The sequence below is a fragment of the Miscanthus floridulus genome, chromosome 7, assembly GCF_019320115.1.
Source record: "Miscanthus floridulus cultivar M001 chromosome 7, ASM1932011v1, whole genome shotgun sequence".
Taxonomy (NCBI): Eukaryota; Viridiplantae; Streptophyta; class Magnoliopsida; order Poales; family Poaceae; genus Miscanthus; species Miscanthus floridulus.
The window spans coordinates 99,152,411-99,168,728 of record NC_089586.1 but is presented as its reverse complement, the minus strand read 5'-3'; the positions used below and the strand labels follow the sequence as shown (position 1 = coordinate 99,168,728).

Sequence of the window (16,318 nt, the reverse complement as noted above, 5' to 3'; positions counted from 1 at the left end):
AGAGGCCAGAACGCCAAGCTGCGCACCGTGCCACCGGCTGTGAGCGGTGCGGGCGACCGGTTTGACCGGTGGGAGACGCGTGGAGGCGGGTAGGGCCCACCGAGCGCGAGTGGGGAAGAAGGGTCTGCGAATACACTCGCCCGAACGGAGATACTACGAGCTCGCAGTCGCAGGAGGGAACGATTTCGCGGTAGGGAAGGAGAGGGGCGACGCGTGCTGCTCCGGAGTCCGGAAGGCGGGCGGGGGCGGGGGCGGGGGCGGGGGCGGGGGCGGCGGCGAGCACGAGGTGGAGCCGTGGAGGGGCGCGACCGTGCGAGCGGCGCGCACCGTTCGACCTGTTCGTTTGCCCTCGTAAACGATTGTAAATTTCCAGCCAGAAACAGTGTTTTTCTCTCACATCAAACCAGCCAGCAGTAAATAATCTATGATCGTTTACGGCCTCCCGAACAGGCTGACAGGCGTGGCAAAGGCCGCGCCCTTGCTGTAGATAACCAGCCCCTCTAAATTTGACTTCTATGTCTAGGAATTCCTGAATTTAATTCCCTTGTTAATCACTCAATCTGGAAACCAATTATGACATCTTCAAGATCACAAGCAAGTAGTCCAAGCAGTCTTGTAAATTATTTGAAGGCAGAGTAAGCATACAATGACCAGCAAGAAGATCTCTGATGCAAGGGCTCGAGCTTGTGTTGTTTCTTCAGAAGCAACTCCATGTCTCGGTTGTATGCTAAAATTTACCTGTCCTGGCCAAGAGTATGGAAGCATCAACACATTGTATCCTAGTCTTAATATCTCCAAGATAATCTACCACTTCTCTTTTGTCACTGTTGAAAATGTTTTGTTCAGCCAGGAGATAAAATTATAATGGGAGGTGATTGAAAACATTACCAAACTGAGTTTCATGTCTCATGGTCTAAGGCAAAGACTATAGAATAGGTAACTCTAAGATGATTCATGATGCACACAGCTGTCCTTGTAATTTGCTCCAGCCACACCAAGGACAATAGGTGAAAAAAAAACACTATTCATAGCTGAAAGTTATTGTTTACGGCTGATTTTCTCTCACAAATACCTCCAAGTTTCTCGAAGCGAACGGGGCCATACTCTTATCATCAGGAAGCTCAATTAAAAGTGTTTAAAGAATATGGACGATCAGGTGCTGAGGTCTCAAAATAATAGCTTTGCCATTTTATAAAAGCACAGGAAAGTATTCTCTCATACTTGATAGCAGTACAAACCACAAATTGGAGCAAGATGGCGAGTGAAACTATACTCCCAAGATCCAGCAGGTAATGTGTCATTCTTACTTTGGTTTATCTTATGCAACAAGCTCAGGGGGTGTTTAGATACAGGGATTAAAGTTTAAGAGGTGTCTCATCGGATGTCACATGGAGTGTCGCATGGGGTGTTTAGATACTAATAAAAAAACAAACTACAGAATATGTCAGTAATCCACGAGACGAATTTATTAAGGCTAATTAATCCGTCATTAGCACATGTTTACTGTAGCACCGCCTTTTCAAATCATGGACTAATTAGACTTAAAAAATTCGTCTCGTAAATTAATCTCAATTTGTGTATTTAGTTTCGTAATTAGTCTATATTTAATACTCCATGCATGTGTCCAAATATCCGATGGGACAGCGACTAAAGTTTAGGAGGTGGAACCAAATATTCCTCAAACGTTCAGCATATAATCACACCCCTCAAACGTTCAGCATATAATCCAAGAATGACACTGCTCGTGTGAAAAAAAAATAAGGCACATATCATATGATAGATCCTTGTGAGGCAGCCATCAATTGTATACTCTTCTTCCGTACAGAAAAAAAAGAAGCCAAGACTCCACGTAAAGTACTACTTGGATTATTCATGTAGCGTGATTATATCAAGTTGTAGATTTCAATGGAGACATGGCATAATATTAATAAAAGATTGAATACATGAATAGAGCATATTGATCAATTGACATATTTAGGAGAATCATACAGATATCTGTAGAAGAGACTTGACCTCTGTTTAGCCTTTTTTAGCTTGTGATCTGTAACTTTATACGTTGCCTTGTAACTCTGCTCCTATTAGTTACAGATCCTATATATAGCAGGACTCTATACTGAATTTGTAACTGAATTTATATTGAAACACTGAACTGGCAAGAATGGAGATAGAAGAGAGCATGATTAAAAGTATGTGTTTTAATGTAAATGCTTTCACATAAAATAGTTGGCTAGTTTATATGAAGAGAGAAACATATGCACTGTTAACTTTCTTATTGGGTTTAAAATTTTGGCACATCAATGAATATATTGTATATCAATTCCAAAGCATTCCATGTAGTACCTACCGGAATCACAAGAGTACATCAGAGTCATGATCTCACTTGTAGATGTTGCAAATGTCATTTAAATTCTTAAAATACAGTACCATACAACAATTTACGTGAAGCATGCTCTCACTGTTTTTTTGGCATTTAATTACAACCTTTGCTGGCTTCATGACTTTGGTCTGAGCATTCTTTTGGGCATGATATTTGATAATAATTATAATCAAATGAAAAAGAGAGCAGGAAAAAAGTAATTTTTTGTACTTACCATGATCCATGGTGTAGCGGTTGGAGTTTGTATCTAAGTATCTCGCCTTCATCATCCACACTGTTTATAGGCAAGACGACCTACAGCAACATCAATCTTCATCTGATTCTGGCGGGAGTACTGGCTTGCGTCGTTGCCTCTTTTGGGCATTTTGTCGAACACATGTATTGCACAGGACAGGACATGGGGCCGAAACTTGGGCGTCAGGAGTGTACTCAAGGCCGAGATGGTCCGAGGATGAAGACGAGCGGGTGCTGGCCGTGGCTTCGGCGGTAGCCCTGGGGCGTAGTGGGGGAGCGCATATAGTGGGACGTGGTGTGGTTGCTCGACGACGGCGAGCCATCAAGGGACGTGGTCACGAATGTTCGGGGGAGTGCTATAGAGCTGGAGGCCTAGGGGCTGACGGCTCGATCAAGAGGCGCATGGGGATCGAACGGACACGTGGCTGGATGAGGGGCCGGAGTCCATGGTGCAGATTTCGTCAAGTAAAAGATGCGGAGTGGAAGTGGAGGTATTCCTGACGCCCTGACGCTGACGCATGGGCCCCGTGCACGAGTGATTTGTGCGTGTACGCATGAGCTGGGCCAGGACGGGGCAGATCAGGAAGACAGGAACCAAACCAAATCACGCACAAAGCCTTCCACGCTTCTCTTCGGGATTGAAAATGGGCCTCCTACGCTTCAAGCCCTTAGATCCCCCGGCCAGCCATTCGATGATGATTGGGATTGCTTGAAGCAAATGGTTGGTTAGAGACTTCTGAGACTCGATGCGATCCTCTTCTTCTTGAGAGGTAGCTAAGGTTGCTATTATTTGTGTTGATTTGACTCATTCCGGTGAGCCTTTTCGGTTTCAGGTACAGATCTTCGAATCCCACTGCGGATCACTCACTCGGCACGGTATGAAGCATAAGCATATGAGGGTGTTTCGTTCGCGGATATATGTAACAGTGGCACGCCTGAGATATGACAATGAGAGTGTTCGTTCGCAAATACGTATATGCAGCAGTGGCACGCCTGGCACTTCGACGAAGCAAAGCGAGCATCAGTGCTTTCTCTGTTTGGGTTGGTCTATAAGTCGTTTGTGTTGATTTGTACGGCTGATTTATTGAGAGAAAAAATATTATACCATGACTGATAAGCCGGCTTATAATGGCAGCTGAACGGACTCGGGGAGATGCATGGAGACCGCTGCGGCGTTGCCGTTGGTTCAGCAGGGCCACAACGCTTGATATTGTGCGGATTCTGGGGAGCATGCTTGGAGGAGTATTACTGCTTGCTTAGCCTGCTCTGGCCCAACTTGATATGGACGTGTTACGTGTATGCAAGGCTAGTCTTATCTGTAAAGTACTGTAAAATTAAAGTTAAACTTAGTGCCTCTGTAGTGTACAGTTGTCGTGAATGTTTCTGTATATTTCGCCAGGGCACAGCCCAGAGCAAATATTAGACAGGCAACCCGGTGTAGGAGTTCATAATCAGGCCATACGACCATATCCAACAGTGAACAGAAACATGACACTGCTGTTCGGGCAGCTTAAAGAGCAGAAGCAGGTAGTGAATCTCTATCTCCGGCAAAATGAATGTGACGGTAACGGTACGAGCTCGACGGTAACCGTCCATCTCTGCCTTGTGGGGTAGCTAGCTTGAGCCTGCGGTGAAACGTAAGCATAGGCTGATCAGATACTCCAGGTCGGCTCCTTCCGTCTTTTTGACTCGAGAGAAGCAGGGTAAAAAAAACAGAGAGTTAATTGAACCAGAGTGGGGCTCACATGCTTTTCTGAGGAAAGAGATGAACACCACGAGTGCTGCTACCCCCGCCGAGATACCGATTGCTATCGCCACGGTCCTCCCAGTGTCATCCTCAGGATTACCTTATCCCAAAGAATGCAGAATTTATAAAATAATAACTAGAGTAGTAGAGTATGACATCAGCTAGAAAGAAAACTGGACTAGCGCACGAATGTGTACAGTGGCAGAGCTGTAGCTCCATGAAATTCTCGGATTCCTTGAAACTAGCTATTTGTAGCTCTAGTAAATTCTATATCTAGAGCTAAATGCACATTGAGAGCATTTACATGTTTCATATGTCCTGTTCGCTTGAACTTATAAGTCCGATTTATTCGTCATGGTACAAAATTTTTCTCTCGTAATAAAACGATATAAAATGGCTTATCAGCCATAAAAACAATCAGCCAAACAATCTGAAACGGACTAAAATTGACTAGATAGATATAAACTAGCTAGGCATTGTCGTCCCTTGTTTACGCTGGTCAATGGGCCCATGGCACTCGCCGAGTGATTGCTAGCCGCCCATAGTTTCTTCCAATGGTATTTGCTACCCTCTAAACTTGTCATTAACCATAAATCTTATATCCTCCAAATTTCAAAATTAGTCAAGTATCCTTCTAACCAATTAAAAGTGGCTTTGAGGGTGATTTTTAGCCGCATCATCTTCTTTTAGTTCAACAAATTTGATAAACGCTAGATAAAATTTTCAAGCCACAAAAAATGTTTTCAAGCTTCCAAAAACCCGAGAAAACCCTAGATTTATATTAGTATAACATACACCAAAATAAAATATTTGGAACTTGTCAAAAAAAATATCTCTTGAAGCTTCCAAATTTCTGATTGTGCTCTAGGAAAATGAGAAATATAAAACTATATATAAATTGTCCAAACATTTTAATTCATTTTAAAACCTATTTTAAAGACTTTCAATAACAAAATCATGAGATGCAACAAGCATGAGTGCAACACACAATAATGCTAATTGTATCCATGTTGGTTACGTCCATGCTGGTTGCATCTTATGTTTTTGTTATGGAATGTTTTCAAATCATTTTAGGCACGGATTATAATTCCTTATGATTTTTCTAGACTTTTTTTTTATGTTTCCCACTTTTTCTAGAGTTGACCACAATTTTTGAAAGCTTCCAGAGAAAATTTCAAGAGCTTCAAAAAAAATTATTTGGTGTCTCTTGTCCTAATATATCTCTAGAATTTTTCTTAGATTTTTTGGAGGCTTGAAGATTTTTTTCATGGTTTAAAAATATTATTTAGTGTTTACTAAATTTATTTTAACTTAAATGACAACATAACCCAAAACTATTTTTAACTATTTTATGAAGGGTGGGGGGGATAAATTGTCCAATCTTGGAAGTTGGAAAATGTAATATTTTTAAATATATAGTTTCTAGATATATAGAAAATCACAAAGTTCAGGAGGGTCAAATGGATTTCACTCTTCTTTTTAGTGTTAGTATAATACTCCCTCTATTCTAAATTATAAGTCGTTTTAGCTTTTCTAGATATATAGCTACTGGTATGCACCTAGATATATGTTATGTCTAAATATATAGCGAAAACTATGTATCTAAGAAGCCAAATTAGCTTATAATTTAGAATAGATGGAGTATAATAAATATAACTTTATGTTAGTGCCCCTCCAACCATCCAAAAAAAGTAATCTCTCTTTTCGATGTGTCAATTAATCTCATGTTTTGCTAGGTTTATAGAAAATAGTATTAACACTCATATCGCTAAATAGTTTTATTATTAAAATATATTCCGTGATTAATATAGTGATACTTATTATCCACTATAAATACTAGTGTTTTTGTTTGTATTTGCTTAAATTTAAAATTACTTGACTTTTCAAAAAATGAGATTTATATTTTTTTCCTTTTTAGGACGGGCGGAGTATTTGACCTTTGAACTAAGATTCCTGGCCTCTGCATCAAGACAATGAGCTTCTGGGCTGAAATGGTAGGTCAACAATATGGAGGATCACCGAGACACAGGCACACGGCCTGAGTTACCTTTGCAACACAATAACTCGCAAGTGCCAACTCTTCTGCATTTTTTTTGTTTTTTTAATGAACTCTTCTGCATTTTCTTTTGTTTTTTTTTAAATGAACTCTTCTGCATTCTTTGTTTTTCTTTTGATAAACTGTTCTGCATTCTAGTGGCTAATAAGCTAAGCAAGATAGTGACGGTGTGCTTTACTGTAACATCGATCAAAAAGGGCGCAAAGTTTATGCCCGGGGCATATATTCTTTCTGTCCTCTTCATCAGCTTTGAAAGTTTACCAGTCCGGAATCTATTCTCAGCTCCATATCGGCCCACTGACCAGTCACACTCAGACTGGCTGCAACCCAGATCTGGACTTTCGGTAACCAAAGTGTTTTTTGTTTTAGTCCTACAGATTCGAGTTCGTGCGCATCAAAACTTATTCGTTTATTCAGAACTATTTTACAGAATAATATTTTTCTCTCATAATATTTTAACGTAAGTATTAGCATAAGCTAAATTTTAACATCAGCGAACATGGTGATTAATCATGAGACTACAAAATACTTATATAGTGCAAAAAGGATAAAAGAATGTTAAAATAGGCAAACCTTGTCCTTTTCAGCTTATACTAGACATAAAAATGCGCTAATGATGATTAGGACGTGACGGTGTGGTCATTGCATCTGCAACCACGTACGTACCTTGCGACGATCGGACGTAGTTGGCGTTGGTCCAATACCTCACGGAGCACTGCACCAGGTACACGTCGGCGGCGAGCGCCGCGCCGCACGTGCCGTGGACCTGCGCCACCGCCTGCGCCAGGCACGCGGTGCAGTCGGCCGCCCCGACGCCGCCGAGGCACTGCGCGACGCCCTGCACGGGGCCCGAGGCGCTCACCTTGTACCCGCCGCCCGACGAAGCCGCCGCGGTGGCGTCCACGCCGCCCTGCAGGTCCGACAGCACGGCGTCGCGGGACCTGAGCAACCAGGCGTCCCCGCTCGTGCCGGCGCTGCACCGGTGGTACGCCACGGAGGTGTCGTCGGCGCGGCCGACGAGGTTGCGCCGGGCGGCGCCGTACCGCACGTAGCACCCGTCCGACTGCAGCGACGCCGCGGTCGCGCCGGCGCACACCGCGCCGAGCCGCGCCACCGTGTCGCGCACGCACGCCACGCACTCGCCCGGGCGCAGGTCGCCGCGGCACTGGTACAGGCCGTAGGCGGCCGATGCCGCGCCGGCGCCGTCAGCCGTGGCGGACTCGGACTCGGCCTCGGCCTCGGCCTCCGGGCCGGCGCCGGAGGTGAAGCTGCTGTAGGTGGCGCCGGAGGACGCGGTGGATGCCATGGATGCCAGGAGGGAGTTGAGGTTGCTCTCGAACGCCGTGTTGGGCGCGTACCTGGACGGCGAGCACCCTGCGTAAACGAACGTTCCCGGCGCGGCGTCGACGGGGAGGAAGAATACGGCCGCAAGGCAGCTGATGAGCAGGTGCATAGTTGAAGGCTTGAGACCGTTTGCGCTGCCTAGACAACAGTACCTAGATAGGATAGTAGGACATGCAAACTCGCGAGGGATTTTGATTCTGTCTAGGTTGCTCGTTGGTGGTCACCGCGCCCTGCTCATTACCTGTGATGTGATACGTGATGTGCTGAATCGATCCTCTTAGGGGTTGATTGGTTGCCCGAACCAGCCCATCCTTGCACCATTTGCCTGCTTCACCTCATTCCTCTGTTGTGTTTAGTTCCCCGCTTCGCACGCTTTGCCTGCTTCGTTTCATTCCGTTGCCCTCCATCATCCTGCACGACTTCGTATTATCAATTTTCACTTCACTCGCGATGCAGGATGACAGGATGCACCCATGGCATAAGGACCCATGTATCACACACTCAAAACTCTTATCCATGCATACAATCAAACAAGATCGCATCTCGTACCAGACCAACAACAAAGATAACCAAACACGACTGGGTGCACGATTTGAGCATGCATGTCACAATCCCAGGCTACCTCTCCATCCCAGCTTCCCATCACCAAAGCAACCAATCACGCCCTTAGTGGGGTGTCCTACCTTTCCTTTTATAGGGTAAGGGGAGTAAGGATTACAGATGGGAGAAAGAAGAAAAACCAGAGGCAAAGGATATCCTTCAAAGATGTCGGGTCTTCCTTTTCCTCTGTGCGAACCCTGCTGATATGGCAGACGGTGCCATGGATAGCTCCACGCTGGGTGCATATCTGCTAATTCTGATAGGGCCGCGCTGGGCGTCTGTCCGCTGATGATGCCATGTCTTGGCATTGTCAGCAAGTTGTCATGTCCCATCCCGCCCCGGTGGGCGGCGCGGCGGATCAGGGTGCTGATCCACGGCCCTATGGGGAGCAGACGACGCAGTGACCGCACGTCTGTTACTGTAGGTGATGCGAGTTTCCACCTAGACCGTAGTGGTTGTCATATGCTTCTGTTAAGATCCGTGTCCAAGGGTAAATGACGGTGCCCACAACACTGTAAGACAAATGTGGGTGCCCACAACACTGTTTGGACTCTGACATGTGTGGAAGGTCTCAAAGTGCCTTTCTGGTCATATCCTGATGGTACTTTCCTGCAGGCGTGCAGGATATGGTCTTTGGTATTGCGGTTGACTTAAGTGCCATGCCTTATCTGCGCGCGTAGTTATGAAGGAACAGCGCGCAGACATCGGGCGAGGCGAAGCCAGCCCTCAGACGTTGGGCTAGGTGGAGCCAGCCCTCGAACGTCGGGTGAGGCGAAGCCTGCCCTCGGACGTCAGGCGAGACAGAGCCAGCCCTTGGACATCGGGCGAGACGGAGCCAGCCCTCGAACGTCGAGCGAGGCGGAGCCAGCCCTCGGACGTCAGGCGAGACGGAGCCAGTCCTTTGAAGTCGAGCGAGGCGGAGCCAGCCCTCGGACGTCGGGCGAGATGGAGTCTATCCTCAGACGTCGAGCGAGGCGGAGCCAGCCTAAGGCAGAGTCAACCCTCGAGGGTCGGGCGAGACAGGACCTACAGCCACAGTGCCCACCAAGGCGGAGCCAACTCTCGAGGGTAAGACGAGGCAGGGCCCATGGTCTTGGTGGATGGACTAAAAGTGATCCGGCAAGCGGTGTAGTCGCGCTCTTGATCACGCGGATGAATTAATGTTGTCGGTCATTAGCTCCTCCTCTTCGGGTACCCTAATATTGGTCCCCAACAACCTTCTTGTCCCCAAGCAGGAGCACGCAGGAACCGTTGCTTTAGGGTTTCCAAATCTTCCCAGGTAGCCCGTGATCGTGGGAGATTTGACCACTGGACAAGCACCTGTAGAACAACGGCATCGTCGGTGGTGGAGACACGTCGTTACAGAATCTTCGCTAGAATCTATAGACCATCGAGAGCTTGAAGTAGCGCCGACACAGAGTGGAATGTAGGCACTATCGTCTTGAGTTGGGACACATGGAAGTCGGGGTGCATTGCGGTCGCCGCCGGTAGCTGGAGTTTGTAGGCGACATCGCCGACACGTGAGATGACCTAAAATGGGCCAAAGAACTTGAAAGCCACTTTTTGGTTAGCACGCAGCGGAGAGATTCTTGGATGTAGGGCTACAACTTTAGGTAAACCCAGTCGTCCATGGCAAAGTAACGCTCAGAGCGAGAGATTTGACAGCTTGGATCTTCATTCTCTTCTAGGCGCAAACCAGATGCTATTGAATCAGTGTGTTCATCATGGACTTCTCCTTGATTCAGTCATCGAATGGAACCAAATTGATGGCACTGTCATCAGAGATGCTGAAATGACGAGGGTGATGGCCATATAGAACGTAGAACGGCGAATAGCTCAGAGAAGAATGCCATGTGGTGTTGTATCAATACTCGGCCAGGTAAATCCAGTCAATCCATTTGGAGGGGCAAGCATTGACAAAGCATCGCAAGAAGGTTTCCATACATTGGTTAACTCTTTCCATTTGACCATCTATCTGTTGGTGATAAGCTGAGGACATCTTTCAATGTAACTCCTGCCAAGCGAAAAAAGCTCCTACCACACCTGACTGGTGAACACGCTATCGCGATCAGACACAATGGATGTTGGCAGACCATGAAGGCAGTAGACATTAGAGAGGAAGAATTTTGCCACAGTCAGAGCAATAACCTGATGCGCCAAGGGTATGCAATGTGGTGAAACCGCCTAATATAATGCCCTCGCAAGAGTACTTGTCCTCCATTAGACACTAAGTACCCAAGAGAGTGCACTGAATCATGTCGTTCTGTCAAACCCACCCACAGGGAGAGCTCAAAAATCCACATTTTTCGTCAAGATCATAAATAAGAGGATAAAGCTTAAAACATTCTTAACCATTTCTTACATCACTTTATTACAACATCAGAGTTCTTAAACAAATTGAATGCAACATTGGAATTAAAACTGTTTACATGTAAATGAGTTTACACCCTTCAGGTTCACAAGTTTTATCTTGCAGTGGAAAATAAACATATGATCAGAGTTACAACGAAAACAAAAATTAATTTAATAACATGGTGAAGCATTAACATAGTGACCATTTATATACAAGATATGCTAGCAGATTTTACATCTTTTCTTATAAAACCTTTAGTGAGGGTTATAAATAAACACTACGATCGCAGCGTGAAAGGAATCCTCTCTGAGCCCACCAGGAGGTTTCCACACACGAGAGTCAGCTCTAGCATTCACCTGTCACCTGCAATAGGGGGAAATAAAATACTGAGTACTCGATCATACTCAACAAGACTTACCCGATAGGAGAAAAGTAAAAGACTCCAAGGATATGCAAGGTTTATTTGGCTTGCTGGTTTATTATATTTGCAGGGAGCATTACTAATAGTACATCTTTATGTTCCATGTTTTTAGCAGTTATTTTTAGTTAATTAGCTAATCATTCTAGGTAAGTGCCTATGCTACTTTCAAGCGTGTGGTAAGCAATCAGAACCATTTTACTATCTTTCATATTCCTGTTCTTACTACGGTGCTAGACCATAGCCAAGTTATTACCCTCTCACAGAAACAGTGATTCGTGAATCAATGTATCCTAGCTGGGTACCCTGAAAATCTGAAATACACGTCTTGCTTGTGCCTCAGGCACAAATAAGACCAACCCATTCCACTCCTGTCAATGGGTCCATGTCCCCGTCCAAACTTAGACTCCAAGCCTCTACCACCTGAGACACGGTATCAGTATGGTGCTTAGACCTCCACCTAATATCCACCCCTAAAAGTCGGTCTGAAAAGAGCCAAAACCCATGACAAGAGAGTAACAAGTCTTCCCGCTTCTATAAGCAAGTATGTGCTCAGGATAATAAATCTATGACCTGACTACTATCCACAGCAACGGTCAATCCTCAATCGACTCAGACGGGACAAATGCAACCGGTGCCTCGCTCAGTTGCCTAACCAAGTTCAAATCCAAAGTACAATCCCGTCCAGTCTTCAATTATCATCTATATATGGTAATAACAACAATAATATCTTTCCTATCTCTCATGAGTGACAGATAATCACTGGACTTTTATCGGGGTCCTATAGCATAGCAGCTACACGATCCTGCCATACTAGTAAGACTCATAGGATAAGGATATATATATATATATGCAAGTGGTTTTATTCAACTTCTTAAAACTTAATGCACAGGTATAAAATAAAGTGCAGAATAATATGGGTTATGCACCGGGGCTTGCCTGGGTAAGATATAATCGGAAGTTAGCATTCCGTCATGGTGATACGATCCTTAAGGCACCATCTTTTCTGCTACTCCAAATGACTCCATGATCCATCGTCGTTCCCATTATATACGTGGATGCAACACAGAGACGTAATTAACCAACGGCAACCGCAACTCTTAAAGTACGTTGACGCCTCTCAAGCTAACGAGCTAGCCCTAATAGCTAACGTACTAGGCTATGTGTCCATGCTATCGAATAAGACGTCGTTTCCCGACAAGCGTTTTAGTTCTAAAATCTCATGTGTTTCTTTATTTCATTTCATTGATTTAATTTATATTCGAACAAGGGCTCCTTAGTTATCTTAGCAAACTAATTATTATGGAGCTATAAAAATTACAGCGAGCACCTCATAATATTAGAAATTTACTGTGAAATTTCTAGAATTAACACTTGCACTGATTAATCATAAAAATTTATATAAGTTTTTATTTTAACAACATTACGCATCTCAATTTAATTAGACAACTTCTTAAAATACTATGAAACTATGTGAACAAGACATACTGGCAAATGGATCAGGATTTGAGGAACCTAACAAAACTTGTTTCATAATTTTTGGTCAACTACACACAAATTTATATGGAATTTACGAGTTTGCCTTAGAAACTAAATTAAAAAATGTTTTTAGAAAAAAGGAGAACCAACGGTCATAATTCGGCCCAACAGCCCACTGCAGCCCGCGTGGGAGCGTGATCGCACATCAGCAGGCCGGCCCAAGTGGTCCGCTACGCGAGCGTGTCCGTGCATTTTGCAAAAGAGTCCCAGGCTTATTAAATTACTACACGGCGATTCCAAGCACTATTGCACTAGAGATACGTTTTACATCGAGCACCCCCAAAACCCCTACCTTCTCACTGAGTCGGTCCTCGACGCCCTATGCACGACGGCGCGGCTCCGGCCGGCACAGCACGGTCACGCCGGCCTACCAAGGGCCAAAAATACGCATCCATCGGGCTGACATCGACCCACGGACCAACACGCAATGGTGGGAGGCGGTGGAAGGTCCAACGGTGTACTATCCACCCCTAGCCTCAAAGATAGTGGATCCGTACAGCGCGAACGTTCCGGTGAGCCTACGTCCTCACGGAAAGGTAGAGATGGCGGGGAAGCATCAGTAGTCACCGTGGTGCACACTATAGTGATGGTTGAAGCATGGGAGTGCCGAGGAGGTCTGGCCACGTGCGCTTGGGCATAGCGGCGATGCCCTGAGCCGAACACCGACGCGTCACCCCATCGCCGACGAGTTCCCTGGGTACAATAGCGCGAGCACCGGACAGCAGAAGTAAAGACGAGTTTGAGGGTACGAGCCGTTGAACTGCTACCCATCCTATGGGCCTTACCTCCCAACCTACCGGCTCGATGACGCACCTGATCGGCGGCGAGCAAAACATCAAATTGTCGGTTGGTAGTGATCGTTCGAGCTTGATGAGAATGGGGCGCCTAGCTAACTACCTGTGCCACCCACTGATGCGGGGAATTGCGCTACGAAGCCCGAGCTGGTGATTAGGAAGAGGAAGGAATGGTGGCTCTATGCACCGTGCGGCTATGGGGAGGTCACACGAGTGAACCCGAGCGGATTAAGATGAGGTGACCCCGATCGATGGCAGCAGTACAAGCATGTGCGCACAGACGGCGAGACCTAGAGGCTTGGCGCGAAGCGCTCAGAATGGCATGGCCAGACCCGAGCGGACACACCAGCGTTGCCTAGCGGGGGTAAGAACGGTAGAGAGACATCACCATCGCCCATGCGACCGAGGTCATTGGCCCAGATGCGGCGGCATTGGCACCTGCCTAGAGGCTCGACGCGGTAGGTGAAACGAGGGGTGGGGTGAGCGCCACGATGGCAAGGCGATGATAGTCGCAGCCTCATCTCGACCCCATGTGTAGATCGGTGGCCAGACGGTGGCGCGCGCACACAGTGATAGTGGGGTCACGCCGCAGCCAGCCGGGACAGCCAACGCGTGGCTAAGGGCGCTGCGCGGTACCGACCGGGCACACGATCTAGCTAGCGGCAACAGCCCAGTCACAGCCTGAGTTCGGCGCTAGCAGCGCACGCACGCGTGGTGACCGCGCGCACGGGGCCAGCGGCCGAAACGGTGCCAAGCACGATTTTTAAAGCGAGCCCAAAACTACTTAGCGTCTCGATTAAGACTCAACCAATTCCACTAACATGTAGCTGGTGCCAACAGCTAACTAGCGAAGCAATGCTTATGACCAGAGGATGGCCCAAGAGAAAGATGGAGAGACGCCAAGATAAGATCATCGCACTGAATGCCGGTGCACGAACAAAGCGCTAACAACTAGGTTACAACACGTCCCAACGAAGTTAAGCAATTTTTAAAGAGGGCAACATGACATCCGACACACCTACGTCCTACACCGTGCCTAAGTGCTCACTTAAAAGCAACCGACAACACAAGAATATGAAGCTAGTGTTTACGACCAGGGTAACTATTGACTAATGAAAGAAGTTGAGCTGCCAGAATCCACGAGAATCAAAATAGACTGTCGCTAAAACTATCCCTAAAATTGCAATGTCTTCACCCTGATATCACTGATATGTCAGAAGAAAGACAGCAGCATGTTTCTTCGGTCTCTTTGTTCATCTTCACAATCTGTTGTCGGATAGTCTACGGTGTCGTTAGGTGAGAAAAGAACATATAGCTCGTCCAGAACATGGAGATCCACTTTGTGGCACACACTTGTGTTCACGATTCCATTTTTCTCTGCAGTGACCACACAACCCTCGTGCACGCCTGTAAGCCTTGAGATCGGTCAGCTCCTTGTCCAGTGGCTTCTGATTCAAAACAGGCTTGTCATCCACCCCAGCGGGCAGGCGATCTTGACGGGGCAGTAGAGGATAACCCGCCTTCGGATTCCATGGCTTGAAATCACATCTTCTGGATGACTCCGCTGCTTCTTCCTGCAACAATGCCAGAGTGTACGCAGTATCCAGGGAATCGGGACGCTGAACAAGAATGATAGAACGAATTTCGGAATGCAGGCCATCTAGGAAGCGAGTAATGTAACGCAAGGCGCTGGTGGATGAATCATAGGCTTTGAGTTGGTCAACTAGCTCAGAGAAACGATCAACATAATCTTGGACAAAGGATATTTGGTGGATGCGGTTCATTTTGCGAAGGAGAAACTCATGTTGATCGCGATCAAAACGGGTATGCATGGCTTGATAGAATTCAGACCATTTCATGGTCTTCAGTTGGTCAGTCATAGACTGGATCCAACGTTTTGCTTGGCCAAGGAACTGCATGCGAGAGCATTGGATCCAAATGGAAGGGTCAATAGAGTACATCTCAAAGTAATCTTCAGTGCATGTGATCCAGATTTTGAGATCGGTGCCATCAAAGGTTGGGAAGGTCATTTTAGGCAGCTTGCCAGTGGGATTAAGGTGGTGTTCAGGTGGGCGATTGCGCGACAACACCAAATCATATGTAGTACCATGAATCTTAGGGGGATTTTCAGAGGAATTGTCCATACCCGTGACAGGGGAATGAGTATAGGTGGTGACCACCCCAAACTCATTCTCCTGGTGGTGAGGTTCGACACCGTGCCAGTTCGGCCGAGCAGCCTTATAGCCCAAAGATGCAAATGTGGCGTGCTGCTCCGACTGGACCGGCGGCTCGGTGAAGATGGCCAGCTCGATGTGAGCAGCGGCGGTCTCGATCACTGACCGGTTCCAATACTTGTCGAGCTTGCTGATGCGAAGGCGGAGGTCGTCGACGATGCCCTCGTGCTCCTGGCGCCATGAGGTGAGGTCGGATGCGGCCTTCTCGATGTTGATGAGGCGTGCGTCCTGGCGAAGCTCGGAATCGATGATCCGCTGCTCGACCGTCGCGTCGGCTTCCCTCAAGCGCTTGTCTAGGGCCTCATCAGCTTCGATGAATTGGCGCTCGAGGAGGTCCTTCTGGTCGGAGAGCTGCTTCTGGATGGTTGCTTGGTCGGCGGAGAGCTTCTGGATCTCCGCCAGCAGGAGCTGCGTGTAGGGATTCATGGTGTCGGGGCGTTTGGCTTTGCGGGTGTAGTGGCGGGTGATCGGCGGCTTGGGTGGGAGTGGTGGGGGTGGCGGCGGTGGAGGTGAGAGATCCAGATCGTGATTTGCTCCAATTCTCTCATGGGGCTAGGAAATTATGGGCTCTCAGGTGGCGCTCAGCAGTCGCTGTTCGACGCCGAGAGGGATCCAACCAAGG

General features: G+C 46.9%; 2 protein-coding genes across 2 annotated transcripts; both read right to left on the bottom strand.

Moving 5' to 3' along the window:
- Positions 1–3,985: 3,985 nt before the first annotated feature.
- LOC136463937 (plasmodesmata-located protein 8-like) lies at positions 3,986–7,967 on the bottom strand. Its single transcript, XM_066462910.1, has 3 exons — positions 7,081–7,967; positions 4,357–4,458; positions 3,986–4,236 (listed from the first exon to the last, which is right to left on the bottom strand). Exons 1-3 carry the CDS (start codon positions 7,865–7,867, stop codon positions 4,226–4,228), a joined length of 900 nt encoding a protein of 299 aa, XP_066319007.1. The 5' UTR covers positions 7,868–7,967; the 3' UTR covers positions 3,986–4,225.
- Positions 7,968–14,645: 6,678 nt separating this feature from the next.
- On the bottom strand, positions 14,646–15,669 carry LOC136463936 (uncharacterized). Its single transcript, XM_066462909.1, has one exon. The coding sequence runs from the start codon at positions 15,604–15,606 to the stop codon at positions 14,755–14,757; it is 852 nt and encodes a 283-aa protein (XP_066319006.1). The 5' UTR covers positions 15,607–15,669; the 3' UTR covers positions 14,646–14,754.
- Positions 15,670–16,318: the final 649 nt, after the last annotated feature.

What these genes read in the sequence shown, in the direction of transcription:
- LOC136463937 (XM_066462910.1), bottom strand. Translation starts at nt 7,867, where the DNA reads ATGCACCTGCTCATCAGCTGCCTTGCGGCCGTATTCTTCCTCCCCGTC. An exon ending in CTACGTCCGATCGTCGCAAG is followed by an intron (nt 4,459 to 7,080) that starts GTACGTACGTGG and finishes CTTTGGGATAAG; the next exon opens with GTAATCCTGAGGATGACACT.
- LOC136463936 (XM_066462909.1), bottom strand. Translation starts at nt 15,606, where the DNA reads ATGGACAATTCCTCTGAAAATCCCCCTAAGATTCATGGTACTACATAT.